The sequence below is a fragment of the Kalmanozyma brasiliensis genome, assembly GCF_000497045.1.
Source record: "Kalmanozyma brasiliensis GHG001 unplaced genomic scaffold PSEUBRA_SCAF20, whole genome shotgun sequence".
Classification (NCBI taxonomy): domain Eukaryota; kingdom Fungi; phylum Basidiomycota; class Ustilaginomycetes; order Ustilaginales; genus Kalmanozyma; species Kalmanozyma brasiliensis.
In genome coordinates this window covers 44,211-62,608 of record NW_015961960.1, presented here as the reverse complement: position 1 = coordinate 62,608, position 18,398 = coordinate 44,211, and the positions used below count along the sequence as shown (strand labels likewise).

At 57.8% G+C, this 18,398-nt stretch overlaps 4 protein-coding genes across 4 annotated transcripts; 1 reads left to right on the top strand and 3 right to left on the bottom strand.

Moving 5' to 3' along the window:
* Positions 1-156: 156 nt before the first annotated feature.
* On the top strand, positions 157-4,533 carry PSEUBRA_003118 (ABC transporter, transmembrane domain protein; the record flags this gene model as incomplete). Its single annotated transcript, XM_016436256.1, has 1 exon — positions 157-4,533. One exon carries the CDS (start codon positions 157-159, stop codon positions 4,531-4,533), a length of 4,377 nt encoding a protein of 1,458 aa, XP_016292291.1.
* A 222-nt stretch (positions 4,534-4,755) lies between these two features.
* Positions 4,756-5,196, bottom strand: PSEUBRA_003117 (uncharacterized protein; the record flags this gene model as incomplete). The annotated part of the gene is made up of 1 exon (XM_059465006.1): positions 4,756-5,196. One exon carries the CDS (start codon positions 5,194-5,196, stop codon positions 4,756-4,758), a length of 441 nt encoding a protein of 146 aa, XP_059321361.1.
* A 947-nt stretch (positions 5,197-6,143) lies between these two features.
* Positions 6,144-8,462, bottom strand: PSEUBRA_003116 (Aconitase A/isopropylmalate dehydratase small subunit, swivel; the record flags this gene model as incomplete). The annotated part of the gene is made up of 1 exon (XM_016436244.1): positions 6,144-8,462. The coding sequence occupies one exon, from the start codon at positions 8,460-8,462 to the stop codon at positions 6,144-6,146; it is 2,319 nt and encodes a 772-aa protein (XP_016292290.1).
* A 1,083-nt stretch (positions 8,463-9,545) lies between these two features.
* PSEUBRA_003115 (uncharacterized protein) lies at positions 9,546-12,530 on the bottom strand (the record flags this gene model as incomplete). The annotated part of the gene is made up of 1 exon (XM_016436246.2): positions 9,546-12,530. One exon carries the CDS (start codon positions 12,528-12,530, stop codon positions 9,546-9,548), a length of 2,985 nt encoding a protein of 994 aa, XP_016292289.2.
* Between the last annotated feature and the right edge of the window lie 5,868 nt (positions 12,531-18,398).

Genomic DNA, 18,398 nt, shown 5'->3' with positions numbered 1-18,398 from the left:
GGCTCAGTCGACACTCATCCCTCGTCCACCACCATCCTCCCCTTTGGTCATCCGCATGACTGGCTCCCTCACCGCCAGGTGCTGACATACCGAGGCACCCTGTCGCCCCTAGATCCAGCCATCCATGGGAGATCGCCGGTCACCACCATCATCACCATGAGCCGCGCATCTGCTGCCACCGCCAATGCGGTTCCTCAAGGTGTTCCTGGCGCAGTCGATCAAGTCACCGCGCCGCCTGCTTCTTCACGGCTCCTGCCGCAGGACCATCATTATTCCAATCTGCAACCGCATCTAGACTCAGGCGCCAAGGATGTTCAGCACGCCATCCTCAGCGACCCGCAGCCTGTTCATGCCCTAGATGATGACGATGACGAGGACGACCGAGACGAGGTTCATGATCACGACACACACGACTCTGCAGCAGCAGTACCAGCACACTCATCAGTACCGCAGCAGTCGCCATCCGACCACGTACAGATCACCGTGAACCAAGCCAAGCGTCCCCCAACCTCAGCTGCTACCTCTGATAAACACGACACTGGCAGCACTTCCTCCACCCAATCCAGTGAACAAGGCAGAGAGAGCGATGAAAAGACGGACGACTCCGCTGCCAAAACAAAACGCAGCAAGAAGAAGAAGTCCAAGAAGGTCGCGGACGATGGAACTGTCGACCGGGTCGGTTTCAAGGACCTCTACCGCTACGCCACCATCTGGGATCACATCTTCAACTTCATCGGTCTCGTTGCCGCCGCTGCTGCCGGTGCCGTACAGCCACTCATGACCATCGTGTTCGGTAGTCTCACCACCGCCTTCCTCGAATATACCAACGCTCTTCTCTTTGATGGCGACATCCCTGCCGCACGCGATCACCTGGACAGGGAGATCGTCCATGGCGTGCTCTTCCTCGTCTACATCGGCGTGGCCATGCTCGTCGCAACCTACATCTACATGGCTGCATGGGTCTACACCGGCCAGGTCATCACTCGTCGCATTCGAGAGAAGTACCTTCAGGCCATTCTGCGCCAGGACATTGCCTACTTTGATGTCGTCGGTGCTGGAGAGATCACCACCCGCATTCAAAGCGACATTCAGCTCATCCAAGAAGGCATCAGCGACAAGATCCCCATGTCGGTCATGTTCATCAGTGCTTTCGTCACCGGTTTCATCGTCGCTTACGTCAAGTCGTGGGAGCTCGCACTGGCCTTGAGCTCCATGATCCCATGCATCATCATCGCCGGTGCCCTCATGAACGCCGTCACCGCTAAGCTGCAGCAGGCCGAACTTGACCGGGTCTCCAGGGCAGCTTCCATCGCCGAGGAGTCGCTCGCCACCCTCCGCACCGCCAAGGCCTTCGGTATCGAGGACAACCTCGTCGAGCTTTACGATGAGAGCAACCGCGAAGCAACGCGCTTTGGCATCAAGCGATCGCTCTTCCAGGGCATTGGCATGGGTGTCTTCTTCTTTGTCATCTACAGTGGATACGCGCTGGCCTTCTACTTTGGCGCCAAGCTGCTGGCCAGTGGTCGTATCGCCTCGGGCACCGTGATGAACGTCATTCTCTCCATTCTTATCGGCGCCTTCTCTATGGCCATGATGGCACCTAACATGCAGGCGCTTTCCTACGCCTTTGCTGCCGGTTCCAAGGTGTTCGAGACCATCGATCGCGTTCCACCCATCGACAGCTCGGATCCCAGCGGTCTGCGTCCCGACCACTGCGAGGGCAAGCTCGAGTTCAAGGACATCGACTTCAGCTATCCTGCTCGACCGGACGTGCCTGTGCTCGACGCCTTCTCGCTCGAAGTGCCCGCAGGCAAAGTCACAGCTCTGGTCGGTGCATCAGGCTCTGGCAAGAGCACCATTGTGTCACTGGTGGAGCGATTCTACGACCCCGACGGAGGAGCAGCTTACCTCGACGGCGTCGAACTGCGCGATCTCAACCTCAAATGGCTCCGCACTCAGATCGGCCTCGTCAGCCAAGAACCCACCCTGTTCTCCACCAGCATCCGCGCCAACATTGCTCACGGTCTCATCAACACGCCCTACCAGCAGCTTTCGGACGAGGAGAAGGAGACGCTCATCACCGATGCGGCCAAGATGGCGAATGCACACGGCTTCATCTCGCAGCTGCCCAACGGCTACGATACGATGGTCGGCGAGAGAGGTTTCTTGCTCTCGGGTGGTCAGAAGCAACGCATTGCCATCGCTCGAGCCATTGTCAAGAACCCGAGGATTCTGCTGTTGGACGAAGCTACCTCGGCGCTCGACACGCAGTCCGAAGCCGTGGTACAGGACGCACTGGAACAGGCGAGTCAGAATCGAACCACCATCACCATCGCACATCGTCTATCGACCATCAAGAACGCCGACAAGATCGTCGTCATGGGCAAGGGAGTCATCATCGAGTCTGGCAAGCATGACGAGTTGCTCGAGCTCAACGGCGCCTATGCTCAACTGGTCGATGCGCAAAAGATCCGTGCCAAGGTGTCCACCAATCTCAACGAGGAGACCACCGATGACGAGCCTCTCACCAGGTTCATTCCTTCCAACGCCAAGGTGCCGCTTGCCACCAGCGACACCGAAAAGGCAGCCCTCCGCGAAGAGGCCAAAGCCGAGATGCCTGCGGGCCTCGAAAAGTCGGCCACACGCGGCAGCGTCGCCTCTGCCATCCTCGCCCAACGCCAACGCGATCAAGACGCCAAGGACAAGGAGAACGAAAAGATCCCCTCGATCTTCTACCTCCTCTACCGTCTGGCCAAGATCAACCGCGACCACGTCCTCTCGCTCTACCTTCCTGGAGTCATCGCGTCCATCTGCAGCGGTGCGGCCTACCCCTGTTTCTCGATCCTATTCGGTCATGCGCTGCAGAATTTCTCGCTGTGCAGTTCGATCAACGGCGGACCATGTCCCGAACCAGCCAGGAGCATCATGCTGCGCGATGCGAACCACTGGGCGCTGTACTTTTTCGTCATCGCCATCCTCTGCACGCTCGCCATCAGCATCCAGACGTACACGCTGATGAAGGCGTCGAGCGTGTTGATGGAGCGCATCCGGCGCATGTCGCTCTTCGCCTATCTGCGCGCCGATGTGAGCTACCACGACGAAGACGCGCATTCATCAGGCTCGCTCAGCAACTCGCTCGCCGATAATTCGCAGAAGATCAACGGCCTGGTGGGTGTCACGCTCGGAACCATTATTCAGAGCATATCGACCCTGGTGACGGGTGCGATCATCGCACTTGCCAACGGGTGGAAGCTCTCGCTGGTCGTAATTGCGTGCATCCCCCTGACGCTGAGTGCCGGATTCGTACGGTTGCAGCTGGTCGTGTTGAAGGATGCGAGGATCAAGAAGGCCTACGAGGGAAGCGCCGCGAGGGCGTGCGAGGCCGCGGGCTCCATGCGTGTCGTTGCGTCGCTCACTCGCGAGGAAGACTGTTTGGAGATCTACAGGCGCGAGCTCGATGCGCCCTCCCAGATCTCCCGCAACACGGCGTTCTACGGCAACTTCCTGTATGCGATCAGCCAAGCGCTGCAGTTCTGGATCATCGGACTTGGGTTTTGGTACGGATCGCATCTGTTGATCGCAGGCGAGTACACGTCGGGGCAGTACTTTACGATTCTCACCGCCGTCGTGTTTGGTTCGATCCAGGCGTCGAATGCGTTCAGCTTCGTGCCCGATATCTCGAACGCTAAGACCGCCGCTTGGGACAGCATCAAACTGCTCGATATGGTTCCGGAGATCGATGTGACGTCGGACGAGGGCACGGTGCTGGAGCACGTCGAGGGCCATCTGCGGTTGGAAAATGTGCATTTCCGATACCCCACCCGACCGACGGTCCGCGTGCTTCGCGGGCTGGATGTCGATGTCAAACCGGGTACGTACGTCGCGCTGGTAGGTGCGAGTGGATGCGGAAAGAGCACCACGATCCAGCTCATCCAGCGGTTCTACGACACGCTCTCTGGTCGAGTCACCATCGACGGCCACGACATATCCACGCTCAATCTGCGCGAGGTGCGCAAACACATGGCGCTGGTCAGCCAGGAACCGACGCTGTACGACGGGAGTATCGAGTTCAACATCCGTCTTGGGGCGTATGAGGATGCGGACAGTGTGAGCATGGACGATCTTCGCGCCGCCGCTGCGAGTGCTAACATCTTGGCCTTCATCGAGGGGCTTCCCGACAAGTGGGATACCCAAGTGGGCGGCAAGGGAACGCAACTGAGTGGAGGGCAGAAGCAGAGGATTGCCATTGCGCGAGCGCTCATTCGCAACCCGCGCATCCTGCTGCTCGACGAGGCCACCAGCGCGCTGGATAGTGATAGCGAAAAGATCGTCCAAGAGGCCCTCGACAAGGCCGCCGCGGGCAGAACGACCATTGCCATCGCACACCGACTCAGCACCATCAGTCGCGCCGACATGATCTACTGCCTCAAAGACGGCAAGGTGGTGGAAAAGGGCGAGCACGCGGAATTGCTCAGGCTCAACGGAATCTATGCCGACCTGGTACGCATGCAGGAGCTGCAGAAGGACGAATGATCTGGAAATGGATGCAATTGCTTGTTCTTTACGAAGACACTTCTCGACTGACTTTTGTGATGAACGGAGCGGTCATGTGAGGGTCTTGGTGAGGTTTTCTGTCTTGACTTTTGAGGAGTGATGAGGGCGAAGTTCGACAGGACCGTCTTGCTGGTGTGAGGCTTACTTGGCGCTCTCCAGCAGCTCAAGGGGGGCCTGGGTCGGGTCGGGAGCCTCTACGCCCTAGAAGTGGTCTTCGTCATCGTCGCGTTTGGGCACACGGCCCTGTCCCTGGTCGCGGACGTGTCCCTTGTCGTGAACGTGTACCTGAGCGAGGTCGTCAGCGAGGTCGTCAGCGTGCACGTGTCCCTGGGCCTTGTCCTGGGTGTGGACGGGGTGGATGGCCTGCTGGACTGCCTCGTGCTTGCTCTCTTGAGCGTGCTGGGTAGCCTGGTCCTGACCGAAGCGTTCGACTCGGCGCTCCTCTTGCTTGGGGTCGACGGCGGGGTGCTCGACGTGACCGACGTAGCACTGCAGGCGGCTCATAATGGCGACAAGCTCGTCCCCTTTCTCTTTGGTGACCTCGAATACGATCGTCAATTCTCTCGTGGGCTTGTCCGTCACGATTGGAGTGTCGCCCGTAAGGGGCAGAAGTTCGTCGGGTGTGGGGTACTTGTCCGTCATCTTGAGGGCAGGTCAGGTGAGACCGGTCGAGTATGGGATGGTGTTGGCAGGAAAGGGGAAACGGGGGGCAGGAAGTGGCCAGTATTTATGCCTTCGTCTCGAGGCTGAGTTCTGTCAAACGTCTCAAAGGCAAGTGCGGAAAGACGGTCAAGTGCGGGTCAAGTGCGGGTCAAGTGCGGAAAGCTGAGAAGCCCGCCGAAGCCAAATCTCAATGCTATGATATAGCCTTCACGCTATGATCACGCCGAAAAGAAGGTTTAGCGGTCTTCGTCTGCGGTCTTCGTGTGCCGGCTCCGTCGGCCGACGGAGCCTTGTAGCGGACAGGTCTGTGATCGCGACGAGGCCAAAAGCTAAAAGTGTGATTCACTCTATGATCACGGGCAGAAACAAAGTTTGGAAGGTTCTGTCGATCGACATAGCAATGCTGAGCAGATCTAGAACACTTGACGGCGGTCTCGCCGATCAAGAAGTGAATGTGATACAGTTGGTGCAGACACGACGTGTAGCGAGACTGGCTCTCTTCGGCTCGTCACACGTCAAGAGTAGACTCGGAACTGTGATTGAGCTTAGTCTCGTCACGAATGCATTCCTTCTCAGAACAGAGCTTCATGTGCGGATCGCGAGCACCATCCAGACATGGTGAGGTCTCTTCCGCACCGTCACCTATTGTGATAGCTAAGAATTTGACGGGGTGCGATGCCGTCTGTACCATCACACCTCAAGGTTAGGCTCGGATCACATTTGGAGGCTTGTGTCTCGCTCTCAGACCATCAGAAGTGTTCACGATCAGCTTTGTGACAGATGTGATATGATCAGCTTCGTGGCAGATGTGACACAGTATGAAGTGGTTGCAGACGGAGACGAAGAACAAGGACGATGCATTCTTTTGATTTGTCAAACTGAAGAAGCTGAAATTTTTGAAAATGTGAGATTGTATCAAGCAGAGCCTACCACTCGGTACCAGCGACCTTGTTAACCAGCCCCTTGGCCTTGCTAACGACACCCTCGATCTTGCCGCCAACCTTGTCGTATCCGAACCCGTCGAGCCACGGCGTCTGCTGGCTTCTGAGCTGCTCGAACTGCGCGATCTGCGCATCCTTCTGCAGCGTCAGCGCGATATCGTCGAGCCCATTGAGCAGGCAGTGGCGCGTAAACTCGGGCGTCTCGAAGGCGAACTTCTCGCTTCCATCGGCGGTAACCACCACCTGGTTCTCCAGATCCACCGTGATCTCCTTACCCGCCTTGGCGTCCTGTGTGAGTCGTTCGATCTGCGCGTGAGGGAGCATGACCGGCAGCTGCCCGTTCTTCGTCAGGTTGTTGCGGAAGATGTCGCCAAAGCTCTCGGCGATCACGGCGCGAATGCCGAAGTCCAGCAGCGACCAGGCGGCATGTTCACGCGAAGAACCACAACCGAAGTTGGGTCCGGTCACCACCAGGATCTTGCTCTGATCGTAAGGGGATTGGTTGAGAACGAACGACGGATCGGGCTCACCCGTCTTGGCATCGTAGCGGATGGGCCAGAAGAGGGCCGAGCCCAGACCGGTGCGCTTGATCGTCTTGAGGAACTGTTTGGGGATGATGAGGTCCGTGTCGACGTTGGAACGCTCCAGAGGGGCAGCGACGCCGGTGAGGACGGTGAACTTCTCCATGCCGGCGCCGGCGGTGGTGATGTTCGAGGCAGGGATGTCGCGGATGGCGTCTTCGTCGGTTTGCGCCGGTGCGGGAGTCTGACTGGTAGGTGCAGGGGCGGGGGTTGCGTCGATGAGGTAGGATTTGGCGTCCGAAACCTGGATCTCAAACTCGGGCTTACCAGCCTCGCTGCCCACCTTGGCGGTAGACTGACCCACGACCTTGCGCACATCCGTCAAATAACCAGTGACGGCACATGCGGCAGCCATGGCAGGCGACATCAGGTGCGTTCGTCCACCGGCACCCTGACGACCCTCAAAGTTGCGGTTCGAGGTGGAAGCGCATCGCTCACCGGGTGCCAGCTGGTCCGGGTTCATACCGAGACACATGGAGCAGCCGGCCTCACGCCAGTCGAATCCGGCAGCTTGGAAGATCTTGTCAAGACCTTCTGCCTCGGCCTGCTTCTTGACCAGACCGGAACCGGGGACGAGCATGCAGTAGAGACCGTCGGCGACCTTGCGTCCGTGCAGCACGCGGGCGGCCGCACGCAGATCCTCGATACGCGCGTTGGTGCAGGATCCGATGAAGACCTTGTCGATCTTGATCTTCTCCATGGGCGTGTTGGCCTCGAGGCCCATGTACTCGAGAGCGCGCGACCAGGCCTTGGCCTCGGCGTCGTTCTTGGCGTTCTTGGGATCGGGGACGGAACCGGTGATGGCGACGACGTCTTGTGGGGAAGTACCCCAGGTGATGGTGGGCGGGATGTCTTTAGCGTCAATCTTGATGACCGAGTCGTACTTGGCGTCGGCGTCCGAAGGGAGAGACTTCCAGTAGGCGAGAGCCTGGTCCCATTCGGCGCCCTGTTTGGGGGCGAGGGGACGACCCTGGATGTACTCGTAGGTGATCTCATCGGGCGCAATGAGACCGGCTCGGGCACCGGCTTCAATGGACATGTTGCAGATGGACATGCGGGCCTCCATGGAGAGGGCACGGATGGCGGAGCCAGCGTACTCGATGACGTGGCCAGTGCCGCCGGCGGTGCCGATGAGACCGATGATGTGGAGGATGATGTCTTTGGAGGTGACTCCCTCGGAGAGCTCTCCGTCGACCTGGATGAGCATGTTCTTGGCACGCTTCTGGAGAAGCGTCTGGGTGGCGAGCACGTGCTCTACCTCTGAAGTGCCGATACCGAAGGCGAGAGCGCCAAAGGCACCGTGGGTAGACGTGTGCGAGTCACCGCACACGATGGTGGTACCGGGAAGAGTGAAGCCCTGCTCGGGGCCGATGATGTGCACGATACCCTGACGGTTGTCCGAGAGACCGAAGAAGGTAAGGCCGAACGCCTTGACATTTTCCTCGAGGGTGAGGCACTGGGTTCTCGAGTCGGCCTGCTCGACGAACGACTTTGTGTCCTTGTAGGCCTTGCGCGAGGCAGTGGGAATGTTGTGGTCGACAGTAGCGAGGGTGCAGTCAGTCCTGCGCACTTTGCGGTTGGCATTGCGGAGACCCTCGAAGGCTTGTGGCGAAGTGACCTCGTGGACGAGATGACGGTCGATGTAGATGAGGCAGGTGCCGTCGGCCTCCTCGTGAACGAGGTGCGAGTCGAAAATCTTTTCATAAAGAGTTTTGGGCGCCATCTTTGCGGATGTTCGAAGCGTAGGATGACGATGATGAATGGAGGTCGAAAGGATGTGGAAGGTGAATGGTTCTTGAATGTCTCTCGACGCACGGTCTGCGCCACTGCGTGTGCAAAGGAAAAGGGCGGTGACTCTGACAGGCTGTGAGGCTGCCTGCGCCTCTTGGTCCAATTTCTTCTGGAATTAGGACTCAACCGGAAATGCGGGCTCAACGAAAATACGCACTCGCTCGCAGCCCAGCCCAGCCCAGCGCAGCAGACACACACCCTCTTGGGTCAATGCGACGCTCGAGACCACACAGCCAGCACATCGAAGCACACTGCATGACAACCAAGCGGTGTAAGCTGCAAGCACGAGCCGCATATGTATGTGTGTCTTTCCAAAGGGCGGGTGGGGTGCTCGGCATCATCGAGCCCCAAGCACCGCCGGACTGGGGAAGGAAGCAGAGGTCTAACATTTCGATAGAAAATGCGGCCGTGTGCAGCCTCTGCCTTCGAGTCACGGCCAAAAATGAAGCTCGGCTGAGAAATCCATTTCACGCGACCTCACCACAGCAGCTGCGCGGCCAGCCAATCAAAAGAGCGCCAGATGTCATCTCGGAGCCTCGCCTGCCTCGCCTGACTCGCTGTCAGCTCGGATCTCTTCGGTCGAACTCGTCTTGCTCTACTCACCGACCGCAATGCACTACATGACCTGCTCGGTGCAGGGTTGACCGTCCGCTCATTTAGCAAGGGCGTACCGTTGGCTCGGAGCTGTCAAACTCTGCCAAGGTTGCACACTTCCGTCCAGATTCTGTATGCACGCGTGTCTTCTTGATCGCTCCTTGAATGATGGTCATGTTGCGCCAGAAATGACGGTGCCTCTCACGATGAGCCTCTCTTGTTATGCTCGTCAAAGCAGTGGCGAGTCCTTGATTGTGCATACGCCAGAGATCTTATTAACCAGATTACTATACTTGTTTGCTGCCTGACCAAAGCTCGACTCGGCGATGGTCCTTTCCGCTTTTTGTTCATGAAGCCATGATGGGTCGCACCCTCTACTTGCACTGCCATAGACATGCTAGATGCCCTTCTGTCCGCTTCCCTACTGACCCCCGTACGGGCCCTGCTGATCGTACGGGTTCTGTTGGTACGACTGCCCATACTGCGAATGACCGCCCGAGCTAGATCGATACTGCTGCAGTGTCGATGTTGAGCTCGGCGAGGGCAGACCGTACACTTGCTGTCCTTCCGCCGGATGCCCCGCGCCGTGCGAGCCCATGCTGCTTGGATATCCAAACGACGGAGCCTGCATCGACTGCGAGTGGTATATCCCCGTCCCTGGCTCCATCCGAGAACCACCTTCCACCATCGTCTGTCCATAGCCGCGTCCGTCGTACGACGTCGACATGCGTAGCTGTGCATCTTCCATCGATGGCGTCTGCTGTCCTCCCACACCTGACGCCGTCTGCCTGTCCATCCCTTGCACATTCATCCGGTGCTGCTGTGCACCTCCTCCAGCGTACATGGCGTTGTACCCGTAGCTCCCAGCAAGCACGCTGGGAGGGGACATCATGGCCCCCGCACCCGGGCTGCGCGCTGGAAGATGAGCGCTCGTCTGCTCCGCCGCAGGATACCCAGGCGACACAGCAGGGTTGAGCACCGAGGGCGCCGCATCGCTGGCGTCCGAATACCGTGATGACGCATATCGTCTTCGATCCGTGCTACCGAAGTAATCTCCTCCTTCCTCTCCAGCCGGCCGCGGGATGCCAGACGGCGACACCGCTCCATACTCGGACGAGCCGGGCGAGATCATCAGCGATCCAGGATGCACCAGGCTTGGACTGAATCCGCTCTGCCGTGCGAACTGCTGGATACTCGTTGCGCGCGATGCCGTGCTGCCGCTCGTCAAGAAGGGACCTGTCGCGCTGGAGCCGCCGCGATGGTCGTACGAGCTCGAGCCAAGCAGAGGAGTCGATTCTGTGGAGAGAGAAAACGTCCCCGTCCGCTCCTCCATCTGTATCCGGTCGATGAGCATCTTGATCACCTCATTGGACCCGGCCTGACGGAGGAGCCGCTCCTCATCCTCGCTCAACGACAGCTTGGCCACCTCCCCCATCAGCCTCTGTTCTGCCGAAGTAAGCGCGGTCCAGTTCGCCCGATTGCGCGCAAACACGCGTACAATGGCATGTGCCATATGTCTATCCGCATCCCCCACCTTGTCCTGCATCCCCTTGCCGTAGAGACTCGTCACAGCATGGCTCGCAAAGAGGCGCAGTTCGTGCACCTGTTCGATCTCGCGTTTGCGCAGCCTCGCCTTGGATTCTTGCTTCTGCTTGTTGCGCATGGTGACGGACCAGCTCTGCTCCGAAGTGCCGCTGCCGCGCGCTCTTGTCGTGGATGTGTCCTCGGAGTGGGCGCTACTGCGTCGTGTCGGTGGTAGAGGGACGGAGCCGACGTGGGCAGTCATATCGGCGAGAACGCTGGCGAGCGCCTCGCGCTGTTGCATCACGCGTTTGTGGTACGCCTTCATCTTTTCGCGGTTCTGCTCGGCGCGCGAGCGCTTGCGCGAGTCCGAATCGGACGTAGACGTCAACGGACCCAGTGTGGTGGAAGAGCGATGTGGACGACGGTCCAGGTACGGATGCGCCGCATCTTGCGTCGACAGCGCCGATATCCCCTCCGTCGGCGTCGAGGGCAGAGAGCTAAAGTACGACGTTGGGTTGCCCTCCGAGCGTGAGGGGTAGGCGGACGCCGAATCGGGCGTGATCATATACTCTTCGGATGCAGAGCGCCCCACTGTTTCGCCAGACCAGGATGTGTGCGATTGCAGAGGCGGACGAAGGACGAGGCTGGTCGATTCGATGCCATCCTGCGAGAGCTCGCTCGCCTCGCGCCGCTTGCGTTTCGACGAACCGGCGTCGGAGGACGGGTGAGATGCGATAGAGGAGAAGCTGCTGCCCGTTGTGCGAGTGCTTAGGATCGGCACTGATGCTTTCATCGATGCGGGAGTGGAGGTGGACGAGGCCGAGGTAGAGGCGGACATCCTCACCCGAGAGTCGATGATGGTTGCCACCCGTTCGACGGGAACATCGCAGCGGATGGAGGGGTCGATGGTAGCTGCATAGAGGTCGCTGCGGTGCTCTAGCTCTGGCGGGATGATCACGACCGAGAGCGGTCGGCTGGGATCCGGCTCGTACTGCTGTGCCACGTCCGTTAATCCACTCGACGTGGACGCCAACTGTCGGGTATCGAGCGAACGTGAGGTCGCGTCGTTCTGGCCGGAAGGATATGCACTCGCCGATGTCGATGCCGTTGGCCATTGCTGCTGCGGCTGAGCTGCAGCGCAGCGCGTGATGTGCTCCCCAAAGTTGGGAAACAGATTTTGGAAGATCTGCATCTGATAGTGCATCGCCTGGAGCAGATCAGGGTACGACATTGACGACGCTTGACCGAACAGCAGCGGCGTGACGCACTGATGGGGCGCCAGTCGGTCGCATATCCTCCTTTCGTTGATGAAGTGTCGAACCGAGTCCTGCAAGAAGTCGGTGAAGGTGTGGTACCAGTGCTGTTGAGCTGCTGCCACCTCTGCCGCTGGCTGGTTGCGGACGAAGCGATGAACGACAAAGTCGGCGTGGACCACGGCAGCGGTGGTCACCATCGAGACAAGATAGTCGTCCAGTGGTCGGTCGGCGTTGGCCGACTTGCCCTGCTCCATCAGCAGCACCTGGCCAAAGATCTTTCGATCATAGTACTCTGCCACATGGACGAAGTCTTGCGGCGAGTTGGGCAGGCCTCGGTGACCGATGAGACGTGGCCAATGCGTCGTGTCGAGTCGCGGTTTGCCCAAAACCACCCATTCGTCATGCAGACGCCGGAAGCTCAGGCCATACATGCGCGCGTCGATGTACGTCTTGAGGTCGACGTTACCCATGCAAGGGTAGTAGAGGCTGCGGGCCATTGTCGTATCGACAGCGTCGTCCGTGGGAGGTATTGACGCGGTGCTTGAGATGCTTGCGTCTCCATGCGTGTCGGTGTGTCTTGAGCTCCCCGCGAAAGAAGCGAGATGGTCGCGACCATCGTGAGACATGATGACGACGCTAGATCGGGTCGTGCTAGCCAAAGGGCAAGGATGGGGCGCGAGGAGGGAAGCAGATACGGGCCGCTCCCTCCCGGTGTGCCTGTCGAAGCGGTGAGGGACAGCTGCTTGCTCGTCACTTGCCTGGTCGGACGGCGAGTGAACAGTCGTAAAGATTCGTGAACTCGTCTGTGAATGGCATTTGCCTTTGGTATGACGACGTGGGATCAAGCGGACCTCTGAGAGGCCATACGATTGACCTACACCAGCAGAGGCGCTACTTGTGAGCGAGCTTATGTCCCGTCCAGATCCGAAGAGTTCCCGCGATCTACTTAGAACTTGCACAAGGTCGCACTGAGTCGTCAGAGACCTAAGCAAGGACGCTTGGCGTTCGACAGTGATGCTAGTTGTCAAAGCTGCCAGGGACGATGCTGTGGTCGCACCTTTGGAAGACCCTGCCGGAATCGGGCCTGCGGCGATCGTGCTGATGGTGGTCTGATCGTCCGGCAGCGATTCCGCTGGCGGTGTGTGTTAATAGCTTCAGCGAGGAGATACGAAGGTGGAGAAGCAAGGACGGACAGAGGGAGAGGCCGATTGCAATGTCGAAGACTAGGAGCAGCTGGAGAACGAATGCTGGGGCCTTTAAAGGGCGAAAGGAAGGTGATGCTAGAAGGCATACAAAAGGGCGAAGACAAGACTTCGATGTAGACGGACAAAGTCGACGGAGGTCAGCAAACAAACGCCTTAAGAGGGACGATGCGAGAGCGCCGGGCGCAACGGGAAGGACGCAAACAAAACAGAGAAAGTCCGAAGCAAAGGGATAGAAACGATGGGCGGTGCGGTGCAGTGCAGTAGGGAGGGAGGAAAGGAGCAAGAGCGCAAAAGATCCGAGTATTGGGGAGGGAAGAAGCGATGTTCCATGGTAAGGGGAATGAGCATGCAGCGTTCTACATGCGAAGTGCGGACTACAGATGCGTGACAAGACAGGGCTGGCTGAGACAGCTGACAGCTCAAATCGAAGCAGGCCGGAAAAATGCAACGCATGACTTTAGCTTGTTGCGACAGGACAATGCCAAGCGCAGATGGAGGCGGAGATGACGGCGAAGGACAATGTCGGAACCGAAGGCACGACGTCGAGCAACCGGATTATCACAGACGGAGAGGAAAGGGGGCAAAGGTATGCCACCTCGGCGCGCGGTGATGGAGGTCTGCGTTCCTGAATTGGAAGAGCGACGTCGCATCGATGACGGCAAAGTCGCCGAAATGGAACAAGGGGATTGGGGAATGGGTAGTCGCTTAGGATAAAACTGCAACGGAACGCTTGACGGTGGCGGAGGTCCAAATGGGTAACGACGTGGCCGGATGGGCCTGATCGCTGAAAAGAAGCGGAGATGATGATGCCCGTCGATCTGGACGCTGGCTGAAAGGCAAGCAAAGATGACCGTGTGTACATTCGAATTGTCGTCGGTCTTGATCATCAGACAGCTCGGCATCTTGGCGTGTAGAAGCACGTCAGCTCAGCTAGCCAAGCAAAACACGGAAGCAGCTGCGTGATCAGAGGCTGAAAGAGGGCCATCAAAGGTCCTTACAGTGGCATCGAAGTTGCTGCGTGACAGCGACCTGGAAAGTGACACACGCGGAAGTAGACAGAGTGAGTTTGCGCTGCATGGACGGACTGAGTCCTTTGTGGGCTAACTTGATCAGGGACAATAGAGCAAAGTTGGGCAAATCGCATCATCGTTCCGACGCATGAACGAGGTCTCTGTCGGAGCAGAAGAGCTGCAAAGGTCTTCAGAATGCGTGTCGAGCAGGTCAGGATAAAGTCGCTTTCAGGAACATTGCTTATTTGCTGCTGGTCCGGTGCTGCAGGCGGCGCATGCACAAGCACGAGCCAAAGTGAGCAGCTGAGGGATGCCTGACTGGCGACTGAGCCAATGACGAGCGGAGCTGGAAAGGCGCGAGTGGAATGCGGTGGCCACATTCGAGACTGGATAGAACCACCCAAACAAGCGGCACACATTGTTCTGTGATTGCAGTGCCGTGCACCTGTGAGTCCCTGGACCGTGTTCGCTTCCATTTGTCTACTGGGGTAGTGAAAGAATGTCCTCTTATCGCGACAGACGGGAAGCGCCAGGCTGTCTCGTTGCGCGGACTGGCTCTCTTGTTCTTCTACTACTCCGCAATGGGACCTGCGATCCGACGGAATTCGTGTCAGAAGATGTCGAGCTCCTTTCACACTGCCGTCGTGGGAACCTGACCCAATGAGAGATCGAGACAGTGGTGGAAAGCGCAGGGGAGGACGATGGAAGACGTTGTCTTAGCGAGAGGAAGCTCGATTCTTTATCCGAGGAATCGGCTCGGGGCTGCAAACACGCGCAGGATTGGCGATGCGTGTTGAAGCTCATCGTTTGACAGCAAGCGAGATGCTGGTCAGAGAGGATGACACACAGCCTGAGTGAGACCAGCGCAACACCAGTCTGCAAAGCATGGGGGCATGAACGCACTAGCAGCTGAATGATGATGTCTTGAAGCTCAGCAGCGGAGTGCCAATCGATGTACTGCAGATGGCAGAAATAGAAGCATATTTCCCCTTTGGTCTCGTGCTGCTCCCTCGTTTCCAAAATCCTCACGCATGTCAAACGCTCTTTCTGCCATTGTTGCTTCAGTCATTCCCTGGCGTTTGTCTTAAGGCTCAGAGATGGAAACGGCGGTCGTCGAGTGAGGCCGCTTCCACTCAGCCAAGAACAAGAGACACAGTAGCGCTCGAGAGGAGTCGGTGTTCTAAACCCTTTGTGGGCAGCGTCTATGAGGGGATATTGAATGGCTTCATGCATCGTGAATTGAGCCCCATGACGTCCACTGCCGAGAGAGCGCGCTGTTGCGAGATGCTCGGAGGAGCACGCCACCTGGAGTTGATCCTGATAGTGGAAGCGAGCGCCACTGCGAGAGACGGCGGGTCCACCAGCCGTGCGCGCGATGAGCAGCGGAGAGTGACGTCTGAGATCGCATAAAGCCGCTCAGAGACCACGAGGCCAAGCGAGGTCCGCTCAGAGCGGCTATCAGACTGGCACAAGCAAAATCGCCCAAGCTGGTCCGCTCTGGCGGATAAAGCCTGCAACTTATCGAAAAAAATGTTTTCTTTTTCTTTTTGTTTTCACTTCTTTTTCATGACCTTCAACCTAGCGGACAGCAGACAAGTACTCTCTCGTGCTGTGAGCCGTCCGGCGGATGGCGACGATTCTGGCCCCTTTTGAGCGATGCTTGCGGTCACCTGCCAATGCTTCTGTACACCTGCCTGCTCCATCAATCATTATGCAACGGCGACTCTTAAGCGAATCGCACTGGTGGCTTGTTAGACCTGACCCGAACAGAGTGCTCCAGAGCAGCCATCAACAGCCCAGAAGGGCGGATCGATTCGGCTTTGGTGCATGAGCTCAGAGACAGTCGCAACCTGCATTCACCAAAATGAATGATTGGAAGCATGATTCGATTGGCTGGTCCGCTTGTTGCGATGCTTCCAAGCTCCGCTCGAGCAAAGCACGGTAGGCGTGCGCGTTCAGAGTCCAAAGCGCACCAAGGCAACATGCTGTCTGTGAGATTGAATCTCAGACCGAGGCGCCGTTCCGGGATGTGCTTGGCACGAGGATGGACCGCGGCTCATTTATCCGATGGCATCTGTGCTGAGACAGCCGGTCGACCAGGTCCAAGCTTTTGCTGCAAGTCTGCGCGTGTTGGAGCACATCGACAAGATCCGACATCTGTCTCTCTCTCCTTTCGCTTACGGGATCAAGATCGCCTTTTGAGCGCCAAACCCCGCCGGAATCGCCACCTCGCTGTACGATGGTCTTGCTTCGACGTTGAAGCTGTCCCGCAAATGAAGCACAGTCCGCCTCGTCTTCGGACCGTCTCGCATGTCCCTTCGACTGAATTACGGATGACCAGCTTGCCAGTCGATGCCGCCCACCTTCGGCCCTTTGATTACCGAGCTGCCCGACACACCGCAAGAGCAAGACACGTAGCCTGAGCCAAATCTAGCGCCGGCGATCCTGTGACGCTGGTGCCACCTTCATCGAACGGAGCCCTGACGACATCATGTCGTGATCAAGTGACTCTTTAGTACGGTGAGAGCATCCTGGCGTAGCACCTCATCTCGCTTATTTGTGCGCGCGATCCACGAGCTCGGTTAGAGACACATGGAATTCGGGTCGCACTGTAGCTGCTACTGTACTTTTTACTTGACCCCATTTTTTCGAGGCAATATTGACGGTTGTATGACAGCATGTTCCATCGTCATTTGGTTTCACGAGCGTACCTGCAAAGTGGTCAGCGTAGAAGATTCTGTCTTGGCAGCTCAGCGCTGTCGAATGCGAGCAGAACGCGTTCTGGAAGCAGTCCTTCCTCCGACCTCAGACCCGAGGGTCGCGGTCGATCTCAAGCGCCACTGTAGCTTGCATTCTCGTCGACGTCGACGTCAGCGCTATTCTGTGTGTCCCTAGTCCAACAATGTTTCTACTGTGGACCTTCTTTCGGCCCGAACTTGCATGCACTTGCCACTCACAAGTACGACCGTCGTCGCCTTTGCGCCCTACTTTGCTAGCAGCTTTTGATCACATCGATAAGGAAGGGATGCGATTAGCTTCCTTGTCAGTCCTGCTCGCTGTCATCCAGAGCATATGTGACACGACAATGACGACGGAAGCAGAAGCATCGCAGCCAGTGTCATGCTCATTGGATTTATCCTATTTCGCAACTCCCCCTTGTGTGAGCCTGGCGGCCGTTCGGAGTTGATCTCTGGTTCAATGTAGGGTATCGCGGTCGCCGCTCGTACTGATCAATGCTTTGAATGCCAGACGGCGGTCAACCAGTACTTTACACCATCTGGTAGGTTGCGACAGTCAGCGGTTCATGCGTGCGCATTCCATGGTATCGCATGACCGCTTCAGGAACAGGCTTTGCCTAATCGCTCTCTCCATCCCCTTCGGCAGTCGCCCTGCTCGCGCTGGATCCCCTGCAAGCTTTGCCGTCTGGCTCAATTGGCAAAAGCCGCATACAAGCGCTCCTTCTCGGCACGGCGACGGCTCGCAATCGGAGTCCGTCCAATCGCCGTCAGCAGCGTTGATCGCGTCGACGCTCGTTCGCACTGCCTCTCGGCGTTCTCGATCCTGGTCTGCAATGGTGCGGCACTGACGTTGCGTCGTGGAGAGACCTTGTCAGGCATGCCTCGGGCTGAAAGCGGAGGAGGAATCAGACATCTGCTTTTGAAGGTGAGCAACTGGAAGGGTCATCGTGGATAAAAGCGAGCCCAGATCGGTACTGCGGATATTCAGCGGCCGTCGCGTCTCAGATCGCCTCGACGAGTTTTTCCGTGACGGCTTTTTTCCGGAGCGAGGCTTTCGAAAAAACGCTTCGTTTCATGTCTTGATTCGATCTCACATCCCTGAAGACTGCAACTCTATCATGTGTCAAGATCTTTCGACCTCACAAAGCAAAAAAAGCCCATCGGTCTCGCGCTTGCACCGAGCTGGACACGAGCTCGGTGCACGCGCGCGTCAGCCGTCGCCGCACTGACAGCATGTGCTTCTTCTGACGTATCGTATCTAATGGCTTGGGCCCCTCGGTCATGCTTCAGTGAGCTCTGATAGGTGTTCCCGACGAGCATGACATCACTTTCAATCCTGGTCCCCGGTCAAGTGCTGCAAAGCTCACAAGACTTCTTCGCCCTGCACTGAAGACTGCGGAAGAAAGTGTGCACTGCATCGAAAGTAACACTCTGAAGCGCGACTCAGCCGACGTGACAGCTCAGCAACGCTTTTCCCTTTGTCTCAAATTCAACTTGAACCGCACACGCCCTCTGTGCAGCTGTGCACATGCCCCGAGCTC